The sequence below is a fragment of the Rattus norvegicus genome, chromosome 16, assembly GCF_021556685.1.
Source record: "Rattus norvegicus strain SHRSP/BbbUtx chromosome 16, alternate assembly SHRSP_T2T, whole genome shotgun sequence".
NCBI classification, from domain to species: Eukaryota; Metazoa; Chordata; class Mammalia; order Rodentia; family Muridae; genus Rattus; species Rattus norvegicus.
Window position 1 is genome coordinate 35,366,057 of NC_141549.1, and position 15,435 is coordinate 35,381,491.

Consider the following 15,435-nt stretch of genomic DNA (forward strand, 5'->3'; position numbering starts at 1 on the left):
GTCCTGCATGCTCGAAATCCTAGATTTAATCTCAAACCCTGCCCTCAAACAAAGTAAACCAACCAACCAACCAAATCCACCCCAGCCCTCAGGAAACAAAACACTGACAAACAAAACTGAAGATCTTGACAAAGTTCAAAGTTTTATATTTTATGAAATAATGGCAATAATATTGGAAAACCATCTGATTCTCATGCAAAACCATCTATGAATAAAACAATGTATTATAATGCTGTTTGCTCAGAATTGCACAGATACCAAAATAATAAAGAGACTTGAGTCTAAAAGCCCACCCATACCCAGAGAAAACCTAACTATACTGCTAAAAACTAAGAGCTAAAAGTAAAATACTCAAAGCACCCAGAGAAATATTACTACAGAAAATTTCAAAAGGTAGAGAAATCTCACTAAAAACTACATAGAGTAAAATGTAGTTGAATCACAATTTTTCAAATAAGTAAACTGTCAGCCCAATACAGATACTGGATTTATAAATGAAACCACTAAATAAAGACGGATTGAGGGGATCTTAGTACAAAGTAAGATGGAGAGAATTTGCAGTTAGAGAGCTGATCTGAAAGGACTGCTGGTTACACAGTGGTCCACACTTGTGATTCAAGTTATCTGGGAAGCCAGGAGAGAAGGATCCTGCTCAGGACCAGGTTCCCTGACTACAGGACAAGGGACTGTTTAATTAAAATACTACCAAGGAAGAAAACACTGCTGAAGGAATTGCTTCTCTCTGGCTCCCTGTTTGTGTTTGACAGACTTTTAATCTGCTCAATTTGCTAAATGGTGCTTTTTATTTACAAGTTCTTCATAATATTCTTAAAAAGGAATTTCTTTCAGGGTTGAGACTATAAATATAAGCAAATAAATGAACAGGAATTCTTTAGACAGAAAAGATGTAAGAAGAAAACGATATAAGCTTGGAAAAGTAGATGGAAGGGAACAAGAATTATGGAAAATGTTCCTTTTCTCTTAGTTCTTAAATATATTAGACAATAGCAACAAGAGCTGGAAGTATGGCTCAGTGAAAGAGTGTTTGTCCAGCCTGTGAAATTCCTGGGTTCAATACCTAGCAACACAGGTATTGCACGCGCGCGCGCACACGCACACACACACACACACACACAGAGAGAGAGAGAGAGAGAGAGAGAGAGAGAGAGAGAGAGAGAGAGAGAGAGAGAGAGAGAGAAGAGGAGAAGAGAGAAAGAGAGAGAGCAGCTAATGTTCCTGGTTGCAAGGACAGAGTCAAGAAAGCACTATAGTGGTAACATTTTTCCATTCCCATTTGTTCTAATTTCATTTGTTGCTATAATAAAATACCCCAGTGAAAAGAGACTTAGTGAAAAAAGCTTATTCTAGCTTATAATCTCCAGGTTATATAGCTCATGACTGCACAGAAGTCACAGTGGCAAGAGCTTGAAGCAGCAAGGTGCATCATAGCCACAGTCAAGAGCAGAAAGACAGAAATACAGGCCAAGCCAATGTGGACAATCTCTCATTGAGACTTCATAGGTGACTAAACTGTGTCAAATTGACAAACAAAGTTAAGCATCACACCACTGAATTAACCCAATTTATAAGCGCATTGTGGAAAATTATATATACATTGTGAGCCCTTGAGGTAATCACTTCTGCAAATGAAGACAAATACAATCACAACGACCGGATTGACTGAAATGGAATATTCAAAAGTACTCAGACAAGATAAAGGCAGAAAGAGTAAAACCAGAGGAACAAAATTAGATAAAGCAAATATAAAAGGATAAAACACAGCTAATCCAAACATATCAAAATTATACTGTCATTAAATACTGTTAAAAGTGGTCATTTGGTAAGATTTTTAAAACAGAAAAACAAATGAACTAAGTATATATTCACTACAAAATGTCTCACCCTCATTCAGGTACCTTAAAAATAAAAGGACAGAACTAGAACTACTACAGAAACACTTATTAAAAAAGAATGAAACCGCATTGGTCGCAGACTCTCTTCATAGGCTGCAGTTGTTTGGCAATGTAAGGCATGTTGGAAAGGTTCAAGTACTAAGGTACTTCAGGTGATCTCTGGGAATATGTATGCCTCTACAAAGAAGCATCTCCAGTTGATAGGGAGTATAGTGGCTTAAATGAAAATGGCCCCCATAGGCTCATAGCGAGTGGGCACTATTGGGAAGTGTGGTTTTGTTGGAGTAGAGGCTCTCTTTCTTCCTGTTGCCTGCTGACTCAGATGTAGAGCTCCCATATACCCCTCCAGCACCAAGTCTGCCTATGTGCTGTCATGGTTCTCACCGTGCCAATAATGGACTGAACCTCTGAACTGTAAGCCAGCCCCAATTAAATGTTTTCCATTGTAAGAGTTACCACAGTCATGTTGAAATTCTGACAGCAATAAAACCCCAACTAAGAGCTGTAGCAAGCAGCTGGGGCCTTCATTCACTGAGCATAAAGAAATTAATTTTCTCACCAGTATGCATGAGCCTAGAAGTAAAACCCTAGGTGTGCGCTATTCACCACACTCCTGTGAGAACAGTAAAACTCTCGGTTATACAGACAACCCTAATTAAGCCCCCACACGAACCTGTTTTTTTTTTTTTTTTTTCCGGAACTGGGGACTGAACCCAGGGCCTTGCGCTTCCTAGGTAAGCGCTCTACCACTGAGCTAAATCCCCAGCCCCCTACGAACCTGTTTTTTAAGAAAAGGAAATTAACAACAACAACATAACCTGGGACAAGATGGGAGTTTTTCTGTAACTTGTCTATGTGCATTTATATATGTGTTAAATTCATAAGACTGGAGAAAAAAATAAAGCCATTCTTATTTTCTGGTAATTTACAAAGCAAATATCAATAACCAAAGGTGCTGGAGCGGGGGAGATGGCTCAGCAGTTAACGGTGCTTGGTGCTCTTGCTGGAGACAGGACTGTGACTCCAGAGTCAGGTGCCTTACACTCAGCTGTAGCTCCAGCCCTAGTGGATCCCATGCCCTCTGGGCACTCACGGGCACACACAAGTGAAAACAAACTAAAATATATGACATTTATAAGAAAACACAGAGGAATGGAATGCAAATGAAGTATGGAGAAATGAATGTGCAGAATGGAGCAAGGCCAGTGTCAGAAGCCAGGGAGTAGTCTGACTGACACATAGATGTACATACAAGTTGGTGTAGAATTCCGAGGGAGATCATTCTACAATACTTACAGTAAGAAACAACCAAGGATTTAGTCCTAAAGAACATTAACATGTAAAAATTGAAGAAAAATTAAGTTATGCGAAAGAGCATGCTAAGAGACTGTAGGCAGAAAGTATAGAGTAAACTGCAGAAGATAAGGAAGAAATTTTACAGCTCATGGTCATAGGTCACAGAAAGGTCAAGGAAGATGAACATCACAAAGCTGTGTATGGGTTGGCAATGCAGATCAATGGTGCATCCTTTATTTAGCTCATGGGTCCTCAGCCCACACCAAAAAGGAATCAAACAGAAACAAAAAACAGCATATGTTTGAGAGGCTGGGCACTTGTGACATCTTTCAATGTGATGACAACTGCTTACAGGGTTAAATAATAATAGATAAGGAGCTGGAAACAAATGAACTTCACTCACTTTTGAAGAGTCTGGCTATGAGGTGTACAGCTAATGATGAGAGAAAGAGAAGTATAATTAGAGGTTGTAGGAAAGTAAGATTAAAGAAGGACTGTTAAGAAGGGAGAGGGCATAGTAATTATGATAAGCACCCCAAAGAATGACAGAATGCCATCAAAGATAACAAGCTGCTCAAAGTGCAAATCATAAATGGTTCAAACATGACCTTGACAGCTTTGATTTTCTCCAGTGCTGTTTTACGGTATAACCACAGATAGCGGCTCAGGTACACATAATGAGACATGTCGACTCAGAAAACGACTCCATAGGAGGATGGGGAAGTCAATTATATGGGCATGTGTATAAGTGAGTAAACTGAACGACCATATTATATTACAGAAGAATGGATACTCAAATTGTGGGCTATCCACACAAAGAATGTAACTCAGAAATATAAGGTTAGGTGTGGGGAACACACCCTGAACGTCAGCACCTGGGAGGCAACGGCAGGCAGATCTGTCTGAGTTAGAGGCCAGTTTGATCTAAATAGTGAGCCGTATAAACTACATACTATATGATTCACGGTTTTCAATAAAGGTCTACAGACGTCCCAGAACTTTAAGGAACGGGAGCAGATCACTGGGAGGAGAGTGATCAACTTTGGAGGGGCATAGAAAACTGGGGAAATGGTGGGTGACAGGACAGAGCAGTGTGCTCATGATTATATGCATATGTCAATTACTCAGTAGGGCATACTCAGTGCTGGTGAATTTTATTATGATTAAATTATAGTGTAAGTCAACCTAAAAAGAAACTCTTGTGTGGAAACCTGGGCAGCATGTTCTTATATGAAATCCTCACTAAAGTCAGAACTTACAAGCAGCTCCTCTGCAGGTAAAGTTCTCTGTGTGACAATACATGAGGCCACATATATTATGTATCTGTGCAGACCTACCAAGTGGATATACAGCCACGGAAGTAAACCTTAATATTAACCATGGGCTTTGGCTGGTTACAATGTGTCAGTGTGGGCTTCTCAGCTCTAACAAATGTACAGTCTGGTACAGTATGTTGGTAATGCGGAAGGCAGTGCACATATTTGGCGGCAGAATATGACTGGAAATCCCTATGAAGGTCTATTTTCCTGGGAGCCTAAAGCTCAAGTATAAATAGTCTCAGGCTGGGGAGAGCTCTAAAGATGCTTGCTTGACAACCTGAGTTCAATTCCTGAACTAGGTAAAGTGGAAATGAGAAAACTGAGTACACTAAGTTGTCCTCTGACCTTCCCCCCTTAAAATAAAATTTTAAAAATTAAAAAATAAAGTATATACAATTGCACCTTTACCATATCTCATCTATTATCCCCTAAAATTAGCATAAGAATTCTAAAAATACATCCAAGAAAGGAAGGGCAGCACTCAACCTACTTCCCTGCCTCTTCCTTCTAAAGCAGCCATGTTCTACTTCTTTGGTTTGGGCGTCAGACTCCAGGTTCCTCAGCCTTTGAACCTGAATCAGTTCATTTTTCCACGGAGCTCTTGGTTTCTGCTGAGACTGGGATACACTAGCAATATTTTACGTCTGGATGCTTCTGGCTTCCTCAAATGTGTTATTGCTTCCCTGCCTTACAAACTCCCATACAGAGCGTTTTAGCTGTGTAACTATATTAAATCCTCTCTTTTATAAATATACACTCTACAATGTTTTTATATACTCTGCTGGAGAATTCTAATACACTAGTGTACATATTCTTGTCTAACAAAAACACTTGATTACAAATTATTATAAAGATAAATTACATTTGCCTATCTTTGTATTCCTACTCTTCACAAATTGGGTAAAAATAGCCTTATTGAGTTGGTCAATCTAGAAGTAATACATGATGCATCTACCCAATAATGAAAACTACAAATGGTCAGTCACATATTTCTAAGGTAGTTTTATATATACATATTCACCTAGGTACTAAGGAAACTGCATTAATAGATTTATCTTGGAAATGCATAATGTTCCTTAAAAAAAAAAGTCACTGCTCAGCTCACTGTCTGTTTCCTGCTCACTGACAACTCACTGACAAAAATGTAAGCAGCTGTCACATGCTTTTCTCACGAGGACAAAGTGTGTCATCTGAAACAGTAAGTCAATGTGTATTCCTCCTCCTTGAGGGTATTCTTATCCGGTATTTTGTTCACAACAGAGAGAGAAATATGTAACAAACTAGTGTCAGAAATGGGATGGTTGCACTGCTAACCTTGGCCATGTTGTTTGTGGGCTTCCAGAATTGGTTATCGGGAGGAACTTGAACGAGTTTGTAGCTGTGGGCTCAAGAAGCCCCAGGAAGCTGTGAACAATGACGGTTGAAAACTTCAGGCAGGAGTATGGGAGCAGGCTGGGAGAAACTCAGAGAGTAGAGGCCAGGCTCATGAAGTTTCAGAATGTGAATAAACTTCATTAGTGAGTGGGCCTAGAGGGCAATCATATTGTTTGGCAAAAAGTCTGGCTGTGAGCTGCCTCTGTCCTTAAAATTTGGTTAAACTGTACTAGAAAGGAATGGACTACTTTGTTGGCAAAGGAGACTGCAGCAGGAAAATGAGAAGGGAATAAAGAAACTCGAAGGGAAAACAAATTAGAAGTCACAAACACATAAACACGGAGTTTTGAAGTGAAGCCAAAATGACTAGATGAGCTGTGAGCTGGGGGCCCCAGTGAGCTGGGAAATCAAGGCAGAAACGTGGGGAGGACAGCAGAGCAGAGAGAGACTGGCAGAGGGGCCTTCCATATAAAGGCCACCTCTCCGCTGAGAGCAGACTTCCTGAGAAGATAAGCAGTTAGAGAAACAGCATTCAGGGCGATCGTCAGTGAGACTATCCCAAGAACCGAAGTAAACACTATACCAGTGAGAACCTGTATCAGGTCAGAGAAAAATAAACAAGACAAGACTACGTAAAAATAATCCAATTAAATCTTAGAACACCAAGGATAGAATAGCAGTCCTAAGAATTATCAGAAAAAAGAAACAGCTGCTTAAAGGGGAGTACGATCCAGAAAAATCATCTCATTAGCAACAATGAAAGAAAGAGAGACAAGAATGCTCACAGAACAAGGGGCAAGAAACAAGACAACAGGTAAGTTAAACAAACCGTTCTAATGTTCAAATGTTGGAGAGAAGGGGAGAGGGGAAGGGAGGGAAAAGGGAAAGGGGAGGAAACCCCTAAAATTGGGTGGGTATTGAGGTGGGAAGGTGGGGAGAGAAAACCATCATCAAAGTATGTTGTAAGGCTGGTGATAGTGGCATGCCTTTAACCCAGCACTTGGCAGGCAGAGAGCTTTGCGAGTTTGAGGCCAGTCTCGTTTACATAGTAAGTTCCAAGACAACAAGGGCTATACAGAGAAACCCTGTCTTGAAAAGTAAAAAAAAAAGTATGAAATTTTAATTACCAATCAGTTAATTAAAGACAAGAACAGCTTACAGGCTCAGAGAACATCCAGAAGAGGCAGTGGGAGAATGAAAGAGGTGGAGGATGGAGAAAGTGCCATGACATCTGTCCTCCAGAACAGTGGGTCCCAGATGTGGATCAGGACTCCTTTGTGGGTAGAATGACCCTTTCACTGGGGCCACTTAAGACCACTGGAAAACACAGATATTACACAATAATTCACAACAGCAAAATTATAGTTCTGGCAGAGGGGCCTTCTGCAGAAATACTTTTATGAGGAACTGTAATAAAGGGTTACTGCATTAGCGAAGTTGATAGCCTCTGCTGTAAAGGACATGCTATAGAATTCATGAACTCATAGCAGCTATGGTTACTATATAATACCTTTGTAAAGTAGGCACAAATGATACCTCCAGGCCCTACCCCATGTTGAGAACTACTGGCCGGTGAAGGGACTCATTATTGGGGCTAGGTTTTCCATACTCCACTAGAGGGCCCCACACTCGGGAACATAGCAGCAGTGCTAGCTGGATTTGGTGAGCCCCCCCCCCCCCAAAAAAAAAAAAAAGACAAAGTTGGGAAGGTGTTTGCTAGGGAATGTATAGGGGAAATAGGGGATAAGTCCACTCATAGTTCATTGTACACATGTATGGAACACTGAGAAATAAAGAAAATAAAAAAACAATAGATCAATGTGATTAGAGGTACACTAAAATTATGTTAAAAGTTTAGGAAAGATACAAGAAACGTGGTTTTCACATCCGGGATAACAGGCAGATGGGGGAGATCCTTGGGAGAGGGAAGCAAGGGAGGTGAGAGCAGTGACTGCCTTACTTCATGTCTGGCCAGAGCTTCTGGGCAGCAGTACAAGAGAGGAAACGAACAGAGTGACACGGTCCCTCTGAGTTGAGGAGACATCATTAGGGGATGGGCAAGCTGAAGGCTACAGGAACGTGTGGTCAGAGAGCAAAGAAGACAAAGCCGGAGGGAGAGGCAGTGCTGGAAATGTGAAGAGGTTCTTAGAAGCCTCTCACTGAGTGGCAAAGTACCAGGGCCTACCAGACTGTGACTGTCTCATGTTTTCAGCAGGCAGAGTAGAAAGACCTCAGAACCAGGAAGGCAAGGATAATCCAAAGGGGCCAAGTTAGCATGAGAGAGAACACTTCTTCACAGTCTCAGGGAACCTTGAAAGTCCGCCTTCAAGGAGTCAAATTATTTCTAAATTTCTAACTAAAGTCCCCAAATAGTTTAAAGACTAAAAAACACCTGAAGATAAAGTGTATAGTGCTTGGCATACTAATTCAAATTACTAAGCATAGTAAAAATAGGACAAGATTATTTTTTAAATAAGAAAATCTTACTTAAAATCTTATCAATCAACAAGGACCCATAAATATCAGAGAAGACAGAAATTTGTGAGAAAATTAAAATAGCTTTTATAATGATGTTCTATACTTTTCAAGGTAGAAACAAGTATAGGGTTATAAAGACAGAAACTATAACTATAAAAACACCCAAGCCAATACTGAAATATTTAACAAAATACAGTATGTGGGCTACAGTAGAGCTCAGTAGTCTCGCAATGGCCAATATGTAAGAAGCCCTGCTTTCATCTCTAACTGTGCAAAGGCAGAACAGAAAGTAAGGCATGAAGACTCTCAGGTCGGGATGAGATGAGCAGCATTAATACAGTAGAGGACCGAGGCACCTGACACAGCCATAGAAACCATCTAAACTCAAACAGTAAAAAGAAGCACCAATGGATGGTGCAGAGTCGCAAGTGCTCTAATACTAATGCCCTAAAAGCAGGAGATGAGAGGCATCTGTCATGAAGAAACAGCAGATGAAAAACTGGAACCTACAGGCCCAGGAAGAAAGCCCAGGAGTTCTCTAATAATCAAATTGCTTCCAGGCACAAAGAAGAAAACCTTTCCTGAGTCTGAGGGAAAGGCGTATAATACACCTAAGGTATCAGAAATGGGCATGTCAGAAGACGAACAGTCCTCAGCCTACAGAATACTCAGCAAAAAAAATCTGTCACAAACAAGGTGAATTCGAGCTGTGGAGGGGGTCAGTGGTCAAAGCACTTTTACGAAAAACGGAGTTTGATCCCTCCCAGCCTCCCAGACACACATGTGCTCCCACACACATGTAAACACACACATACTACACATACATATACATGAGAAGACAAAATCCATGCTTTTCAGACCTGCAAATTCAGGTTAAAGTTACCACAATATATTGTTCAAGTGTCAGAAAAAAAATAAAGGCATTTTCCCCAACAAATTTTGAAGAAAATTTTAAAGAAAATACCAGAGGAAATTCTCAAACATGAAAAAAATAGACGATAGAAGAGCAGGATTAGGCAAAATCAGTGGTGGGAAAAGTCACTCCGTCTTGGTAGTAAACGATTCTTTATTTTAGGTTGTGAGTGTGAGCATCAGTCTGTGGGCTGCAGAGGCCTGAGGAGGATGTTGGAGCCTCTGGAGTTCAAGTGCTCAAAGTCACCTGATGTGGGCGCTAAGAACCTGAGTCAGGGCAACCTGTGCAAGAGCATCGAGCACTCCGGCTGCCCAGCTACCTCTCCAGCGCCCACTAACTATTTTAAATAACAATAATCTACAACCAGAGCTGAGAATGGCAGTGCACACCATTAGTCCCAGCGCTCAACCAGGCATGAGGATCTTCTTGAGTTTGAGGCCAGCCTAGGCTACACGGCAGTTTAAACGTCCTTTCAAAAAGCAATCAAAAATTTAGATGCCATTAATGGGAAGACTCAAAAAAGGGAGAAAGCAAGAAATTATCTTCTCCCATATAGAGAAAGGTCACAAATACAGAATCACTCCAGATTATTAAGAAAGTAAATTGGAGTATGTGTATTAAAGATAGAGTGACCAATCAAAACTGTCACTTTTTTCCATAATATAATCTCAAAGGGAAAAATATATTGAATGACTGTTAATAAATTCACAGTTACCAATTATGGGCTTTTTATACACATGTGATAAGTCTAACAAAAATACTTTGAAGAACTTTCTACATGAACAGAGGCTCCACAGGGAGTTGAGAGGACAGAAGCAACCCTCAGTTGTTTTGACAAAAGATCAAAATACATTTGGGCACTCTACAGCTAAGAACTAGTAAGGTGATTACCTCAGAACTTAATATTTTTAGATAAATGACTTCATTTTGTAATTTGCTTAACTGGTTTAAAGTAATTATTTTGTTTCTAAGGTGCTTTTCAACAAATACTATTGTGTGTGTGTATTCACTCAAAAATTTATTTCCCCCTTTTCCCCTAAAATTCTTTGCTACTTAGAAATATTAAAACAAACAGTATATTAAGAAAATCTCCAGTAGCAATGAATATCCTAGTAAGAGCACCAGTGGAAGGGGAAGCCCTTGGTCCTGCCAAGACTGAACCCCCCAGTGAATGTGATTGTTGGGGGGAGGGTGGTAATGGGGGGAGGATGGGGAGGAGAAGCCCATATGAAAGGGGAGGGGGATGGGTTCGGGGGATGTTGGCCCAGAAACCGGGAAGGGGAATAACAATCGAAATGTAAATAAATACTCAAGTTAATAAAGATTAAAAAAAAAAAAAAAAGAAAATCTCCAGCAATTTAAGAACTTATATCTCCAATATGAATATTTAGATTGTTATTCCCATCTCTGTTTTTAATGAACAGAATGTAAAATGATGATGTAATTTTACTTGTTATAAAAATATCAATAAAAGATATCAGAAAACAGGTTAATAAACAAGATATGAGAAAATATAAGCTATATGTTACTTTGGAACATCTTCAATATCTTTTACTGTGCATAGACTGCTACATCATAATTTTTACTTGTACTTGAACCATTCCAGGCCTTAACTTTGAATACTAATATATGTCCAAAATCCCAAGAAAAAATATCATACCACATGTCCTTCTGCTCGGGCTTTATTCTGCATAGCTTCTTGTTTACGCTGTAGGAATTCTTCCACTTGTTTGGCTCTCTCTACACCTAGGTGTCCTTTTTGCCTATTTTGGACAAACCACAGAATCAGCGATTTTCAGCATTAAATTGCACATTAAAACTGTAATTTTTTATTTTCCTTGCAGAATACGAAAGCAGAAAGAAAATACACATTCTCTGAGAAGCATGTGCATATATGCGTACGTGCATGTGTGCATGCATGCGTGCATATGGTTGCCTTAGTTGAATTATTTACTATCTTTTTTAAATAAGCAAACTCTTGACACCACTTCAACTCTTGACAGGATTCATTTTATACTGATCTGATTCATCTACTCACAGACAGTAAGATGGACAACGTGGGAAAAGTGACAGCAGTCCTTGCCTTTGGTCTTTTCTCATGCTACTTCAGCGTCTTTCGCTGACTACTGTCAGGAGTGTAACTATGCTGAGGTTAGACAGCAAATGAAAAGGTGACAGGCATTCACTGAACATCTGCCCCCTGCTGTGTCAGTCAGTCAGCATGGTAAATACAGGAGGTAGACACAGACCTGCACACACATAAACCGGCCCCGGTGATGAGGGAGGAGGTCATAGCACAAGGTCAAATGTGGTTAGACTTGGGGATGAGTAAGAAAGTTGAGTAAGTTACTGTAGTGTTCTGTCTATTTGGACTGTGGCTAATATGGTATATAAACTTTCCGTAGCTTCTTTCTGGAAAATAACTAATGTTCTGTAAAATCATGAAATAATGCCTTTTCTGTTTCTCAGTAAACATTTTAAAATTTCTAATTTTCATTCCACAAATAATCATTTCTTCAACTTTTTAATAGCAACAACCAAAACATAAAACATATTTTAAATAAGAAATTTAGCTGTGAAATCTTGAAATGCGGGGCAGAAGATATAGTTCAGAAGCTAAGAGTTCTTGCTATTTTTATAGAGGATCTGAGTTCTATTCCCAGTACCCATGTAAGCTGCTTGAAAACCACCACTGACTCCAACTCCACGGGATGTAACATACATGGCTTTCACAGGCACCTGCACTTATGTGTGTACACACACAAATGTACACATATATACTTAAAAATAAGTATTTGAAAGGAAAAATCTAAAATCTATTGTATTCTATCCCCATGAATGACAGTGATCTAAAGTCCTTTACCTTGCATGTTATTTAAGAGAAATTCTTTAGAATTTCCATGATAGGACATTTCTAGGACTAGGTAATATCTATAACTGGTTTAAGAGCCAATTACTATGCTGTTCAGCTATTCCGGATGGTTACTGTAGTCCCACATGACTTTTCTGAAATCTAGCTATGCCAGCTTGGGTAGGCTGATAACCGCAAGAGATTTGTGCATGTCTCTGAAGTGCACAAATGCTGTCCCCTAGCAGACATATTATATACTATAAAACTGACATCAATTAAGGGCACGTGGTCTGAATTCAACATGCCTCTGCATATACCCAGGTAAGCTGGCATTCTGCCCTGGACCTCCCTGTGTATGTATCCTAGGCCCAAAGACAGTAGATAAAGTATCAATTATCATTCTCAGACACAACATTAAAAATGTATGACTACTTGGTAAGATTGTTTTGAGGGTCTTGGAAGTATACGCCACTATCTGTCATTAGATAAAGCCTCTGATCTCTCTGCTTTGCATCATGATGACACTGACATTAACCATCATAGAAGTAAAATGTATTTAATTTACCAGCATTCTGGTCTGTGTGCAGTGTTTGCCAGTGTAACACACAAATTAACATACACTATTAGAATCATTGAGCAGTACCTCACTAAAAACATGGTCCCATGTATAGCAGCCTTGACTTTCAGATTTTCACACTGACTGTGCTCACACGACACTAGGCTTAATATATTTAAAAGTGCACCTCGGAAGATGCAAAGATGACCATACTGGCTGGTTTTCTGTAAAGTTGACACACAGCTGGAGTTATCAGAGAAGAGGGAGACTCATTGAGAAACTGCCTCTGTAAGATCTGGCTGTCAAACAGTGGCTGGAGCTTGGGGAGTCTTATGGAAGAGTAGGAGGAAGGGTTGCAGCCCTGGAGGGGATAGGAACTCCACAGGAAGACCAACAGAGTAAGCTAACCTGAGGGCCTAGGCCTCCCTGCACATATGTAGCACATGTGCAGCTTGGTCGCTGTGTGGGTCCTGAACAACTGGAGCAGAGGCTATTCCAAAAGCTGCTGCCTGTAAGTGGAATATGTTCTTCTAGCTGGGCTGCCTCAGTGGGAGAGGAAGTGCCTAGCTTTGCAGAGACTTATTAAGTCTCACGTATCCTAACACCCACTCAGAGGAGAAAGGAGGAGGGAATGGGAGAAGCATTGTGGGAAGGAGTGACCAAAATGGGAGCAATAAGCAGGATACAAAGAGAATAAGTAAAAAAATAAAATAAAACGTAAAAATACTGGGGGAAAAAAAGAGATCTGCTGTAAGAACAGGAATTTAAGGCCCAAACCTAAACATAGTAAAAGCCATATACAGCAAACCAGTAGCTAATATTAAACTAAATGGAGAGAAACTTGAAGCAATCCCACTAAAATCAGAGACTAGATAAGGCTGCCCACTCTCTCCTTACTTATTCAATATAGTTCTTGAAGTTCTAGCCAGAGCAATCAGACAACAAAAGGAGATCAAAGGGATACAGATTGGAAAGAAAGAAGTCAAAATATCACTATTTGCAGATGATATGATAGTATATTTAAGTGATCCCAAAAGTTCCACCAGAGAACTACTAAAGCTGATAAACAACTTCAGCAAAGTGGCTGGGTATAAAATTAACTCAAATAAATCAGTTGCCTTCCTCTACACAAAAGAGAAACAAGGTGAGAAAAATTAGGGAAACGACACCCTTCATAATAGACCCAAATAATATAAAATACCTCGGTGTGACTTCAACCAAGAAAGTGAAAGATCTGTATGATAACAACTTGAAGAAAGAAATTGAAGAAGACCTCAGAAGATGGAAAGATCTCCCATGCTCATGGATTGGCAGGATTAATATAGTAAAAAATGGCCATTTTAACAAAAGCGATCTACAGATTCAATGCAATCCCCATCAAAATTCCAACCCAATTCTTCAGAGAGTTAGACAGAACAATTTTCAAATTCATCAGGAATAACAAAAAACCCAGGATAGCTAAAACTATCCTCAACAATAAAAGGACTTCCAGAGGAATCACTATCCCTGAACTCAAGCAGTGTTACAGAACAATAGTGATAAAAACTGCATGGTATTGGTACAGAGACAGACAGATAGACCAGTGGAATAGAACTGAAGACCCAGAAATGAACCCACACACCTATGGGCACTTGATTTTTGACAAAGGAGCCAAAACCATCCAATGGAAAAAGACAGTTCAACTGGAGGTCAGCAAGTAGAAGAATGCAGATCGATCCATTCTTATCACCCTGTACAAAGCTTAAGTCCAAGTGGATCAAGGACCTCCACATAAAACCAGATACACTCAAACTAATAGAAGAAAAACTAGGGCAGCATCTGGAACACATGGGCACTGGAGAAAATTTCCTGAACAAAACACCAATGGCTTATGCTCTAACATCAAGAATTGACAAATGGGATCTCATAAAACTGCAAAGCTTCTGTAAGGCAAAGGACACTGTTGTTAGGACAAAACGGCAACCAACAGATTGGGAAAAGATCTTTACCAATCCTACAACTGATAGAGGGCTTATATCCAAACTACATAAAGAACTCAAGAAGTTAGACTGCAGGGAGACAAATAACCCTATTAAAAATGGGGATCAGAGCTAAACAAAGAATTCACAGCTGAAGAATGCCGAATGGCTGAGAAACACCTAAAGAAATGTTCAACATTAGTCATAAGTGAAATACAAATCAAAAGAACCCTGAGATTCCACTTCACACCAGTCAGAATGGCTAAGATCAAAAACTCAGGTGACAGCAGATGCTGGTGAGGATGTGGAGAAAGAGGAACACTCCTCCATTGTTGGTGGGATTGCAGACTGGTACAACCATTCTGGAAATCAGTCTGGAGGTTCCTCAGAAAATTGGACATTGAACTACCTGAGGACCCAGCTATACCTCTCTTGGGCATGTACCCAAAAGATGCTCTAACATATAACAAAGACACATGCTCCACTATGTTCATAGCAGCCTTATTTATAACAGCCAGAAGCTGGAAAGAACCCAGATGCCCTTCAACAGAGGAATGGATACAGAAAATGTGGTACATCTACACAATGGAATACTCTTCAACTATCAAAAACAATGACTTTATGAAATCCATAGGCAAATGGATGGAACTGGAAAATATCATCCTGAGTGAGGTAACCCAATCACAGAAAAACACACATGGTAGGTACTCATTGATAAGAGGATATTAGCCCAAATGCTCGAATTACCCTAGATGCACAGAACACATGAAACTCAAG

At 39.9% G+C, this 15,435-nt stretch overlaps 2 protein-coding genes and 1 long non-coding RNA gene across 8 annotated transcripts in view; 2 read left to right on the forward strand and 1 right to left on the reverse strand.

The window, feature by feature from the left end:
• The window catches only part of Erich1 (glutamate-rich 1), a gene marked incomplete at its 5' end in the record, with an annotated part of 52,793,804 nt that overhangs the window by 4,495,497 nt on the left and 48,282,872 nt on the right, over window positions 1-15,435 (forward strand).
• Window positions 1-15,435, forward strand: part of LOC148000518 (uncharacterized) — a 101,150-nt gene that overhangs the window by 55,789 nt on the left and 29,926 nt on the right. The window lies entirely within an intron of this gene.
• The window catches only part of Nek1 (NIMA-related kinase 1), a 128,705-nt gene that overhangs the window by 54,427 nt on the left and 58,843 nt on the right, over window positions 1-15,435 (reverse strand). For all 6 annotated transcript variants that reach the window (XM_087587812.1, XM_087587810.1, XM_087587811.1 and 3 more), the window contains one exon: window positions 10,954-11,056. In XM_087587812.1, coding sequence (XP_087443938.1) covers window positions 10,954-11,056 — 103 coding nt within the window. The remainder of the gene's footprint in view (window positions 1-10,953; window positions 11,057-15,435) is intronic.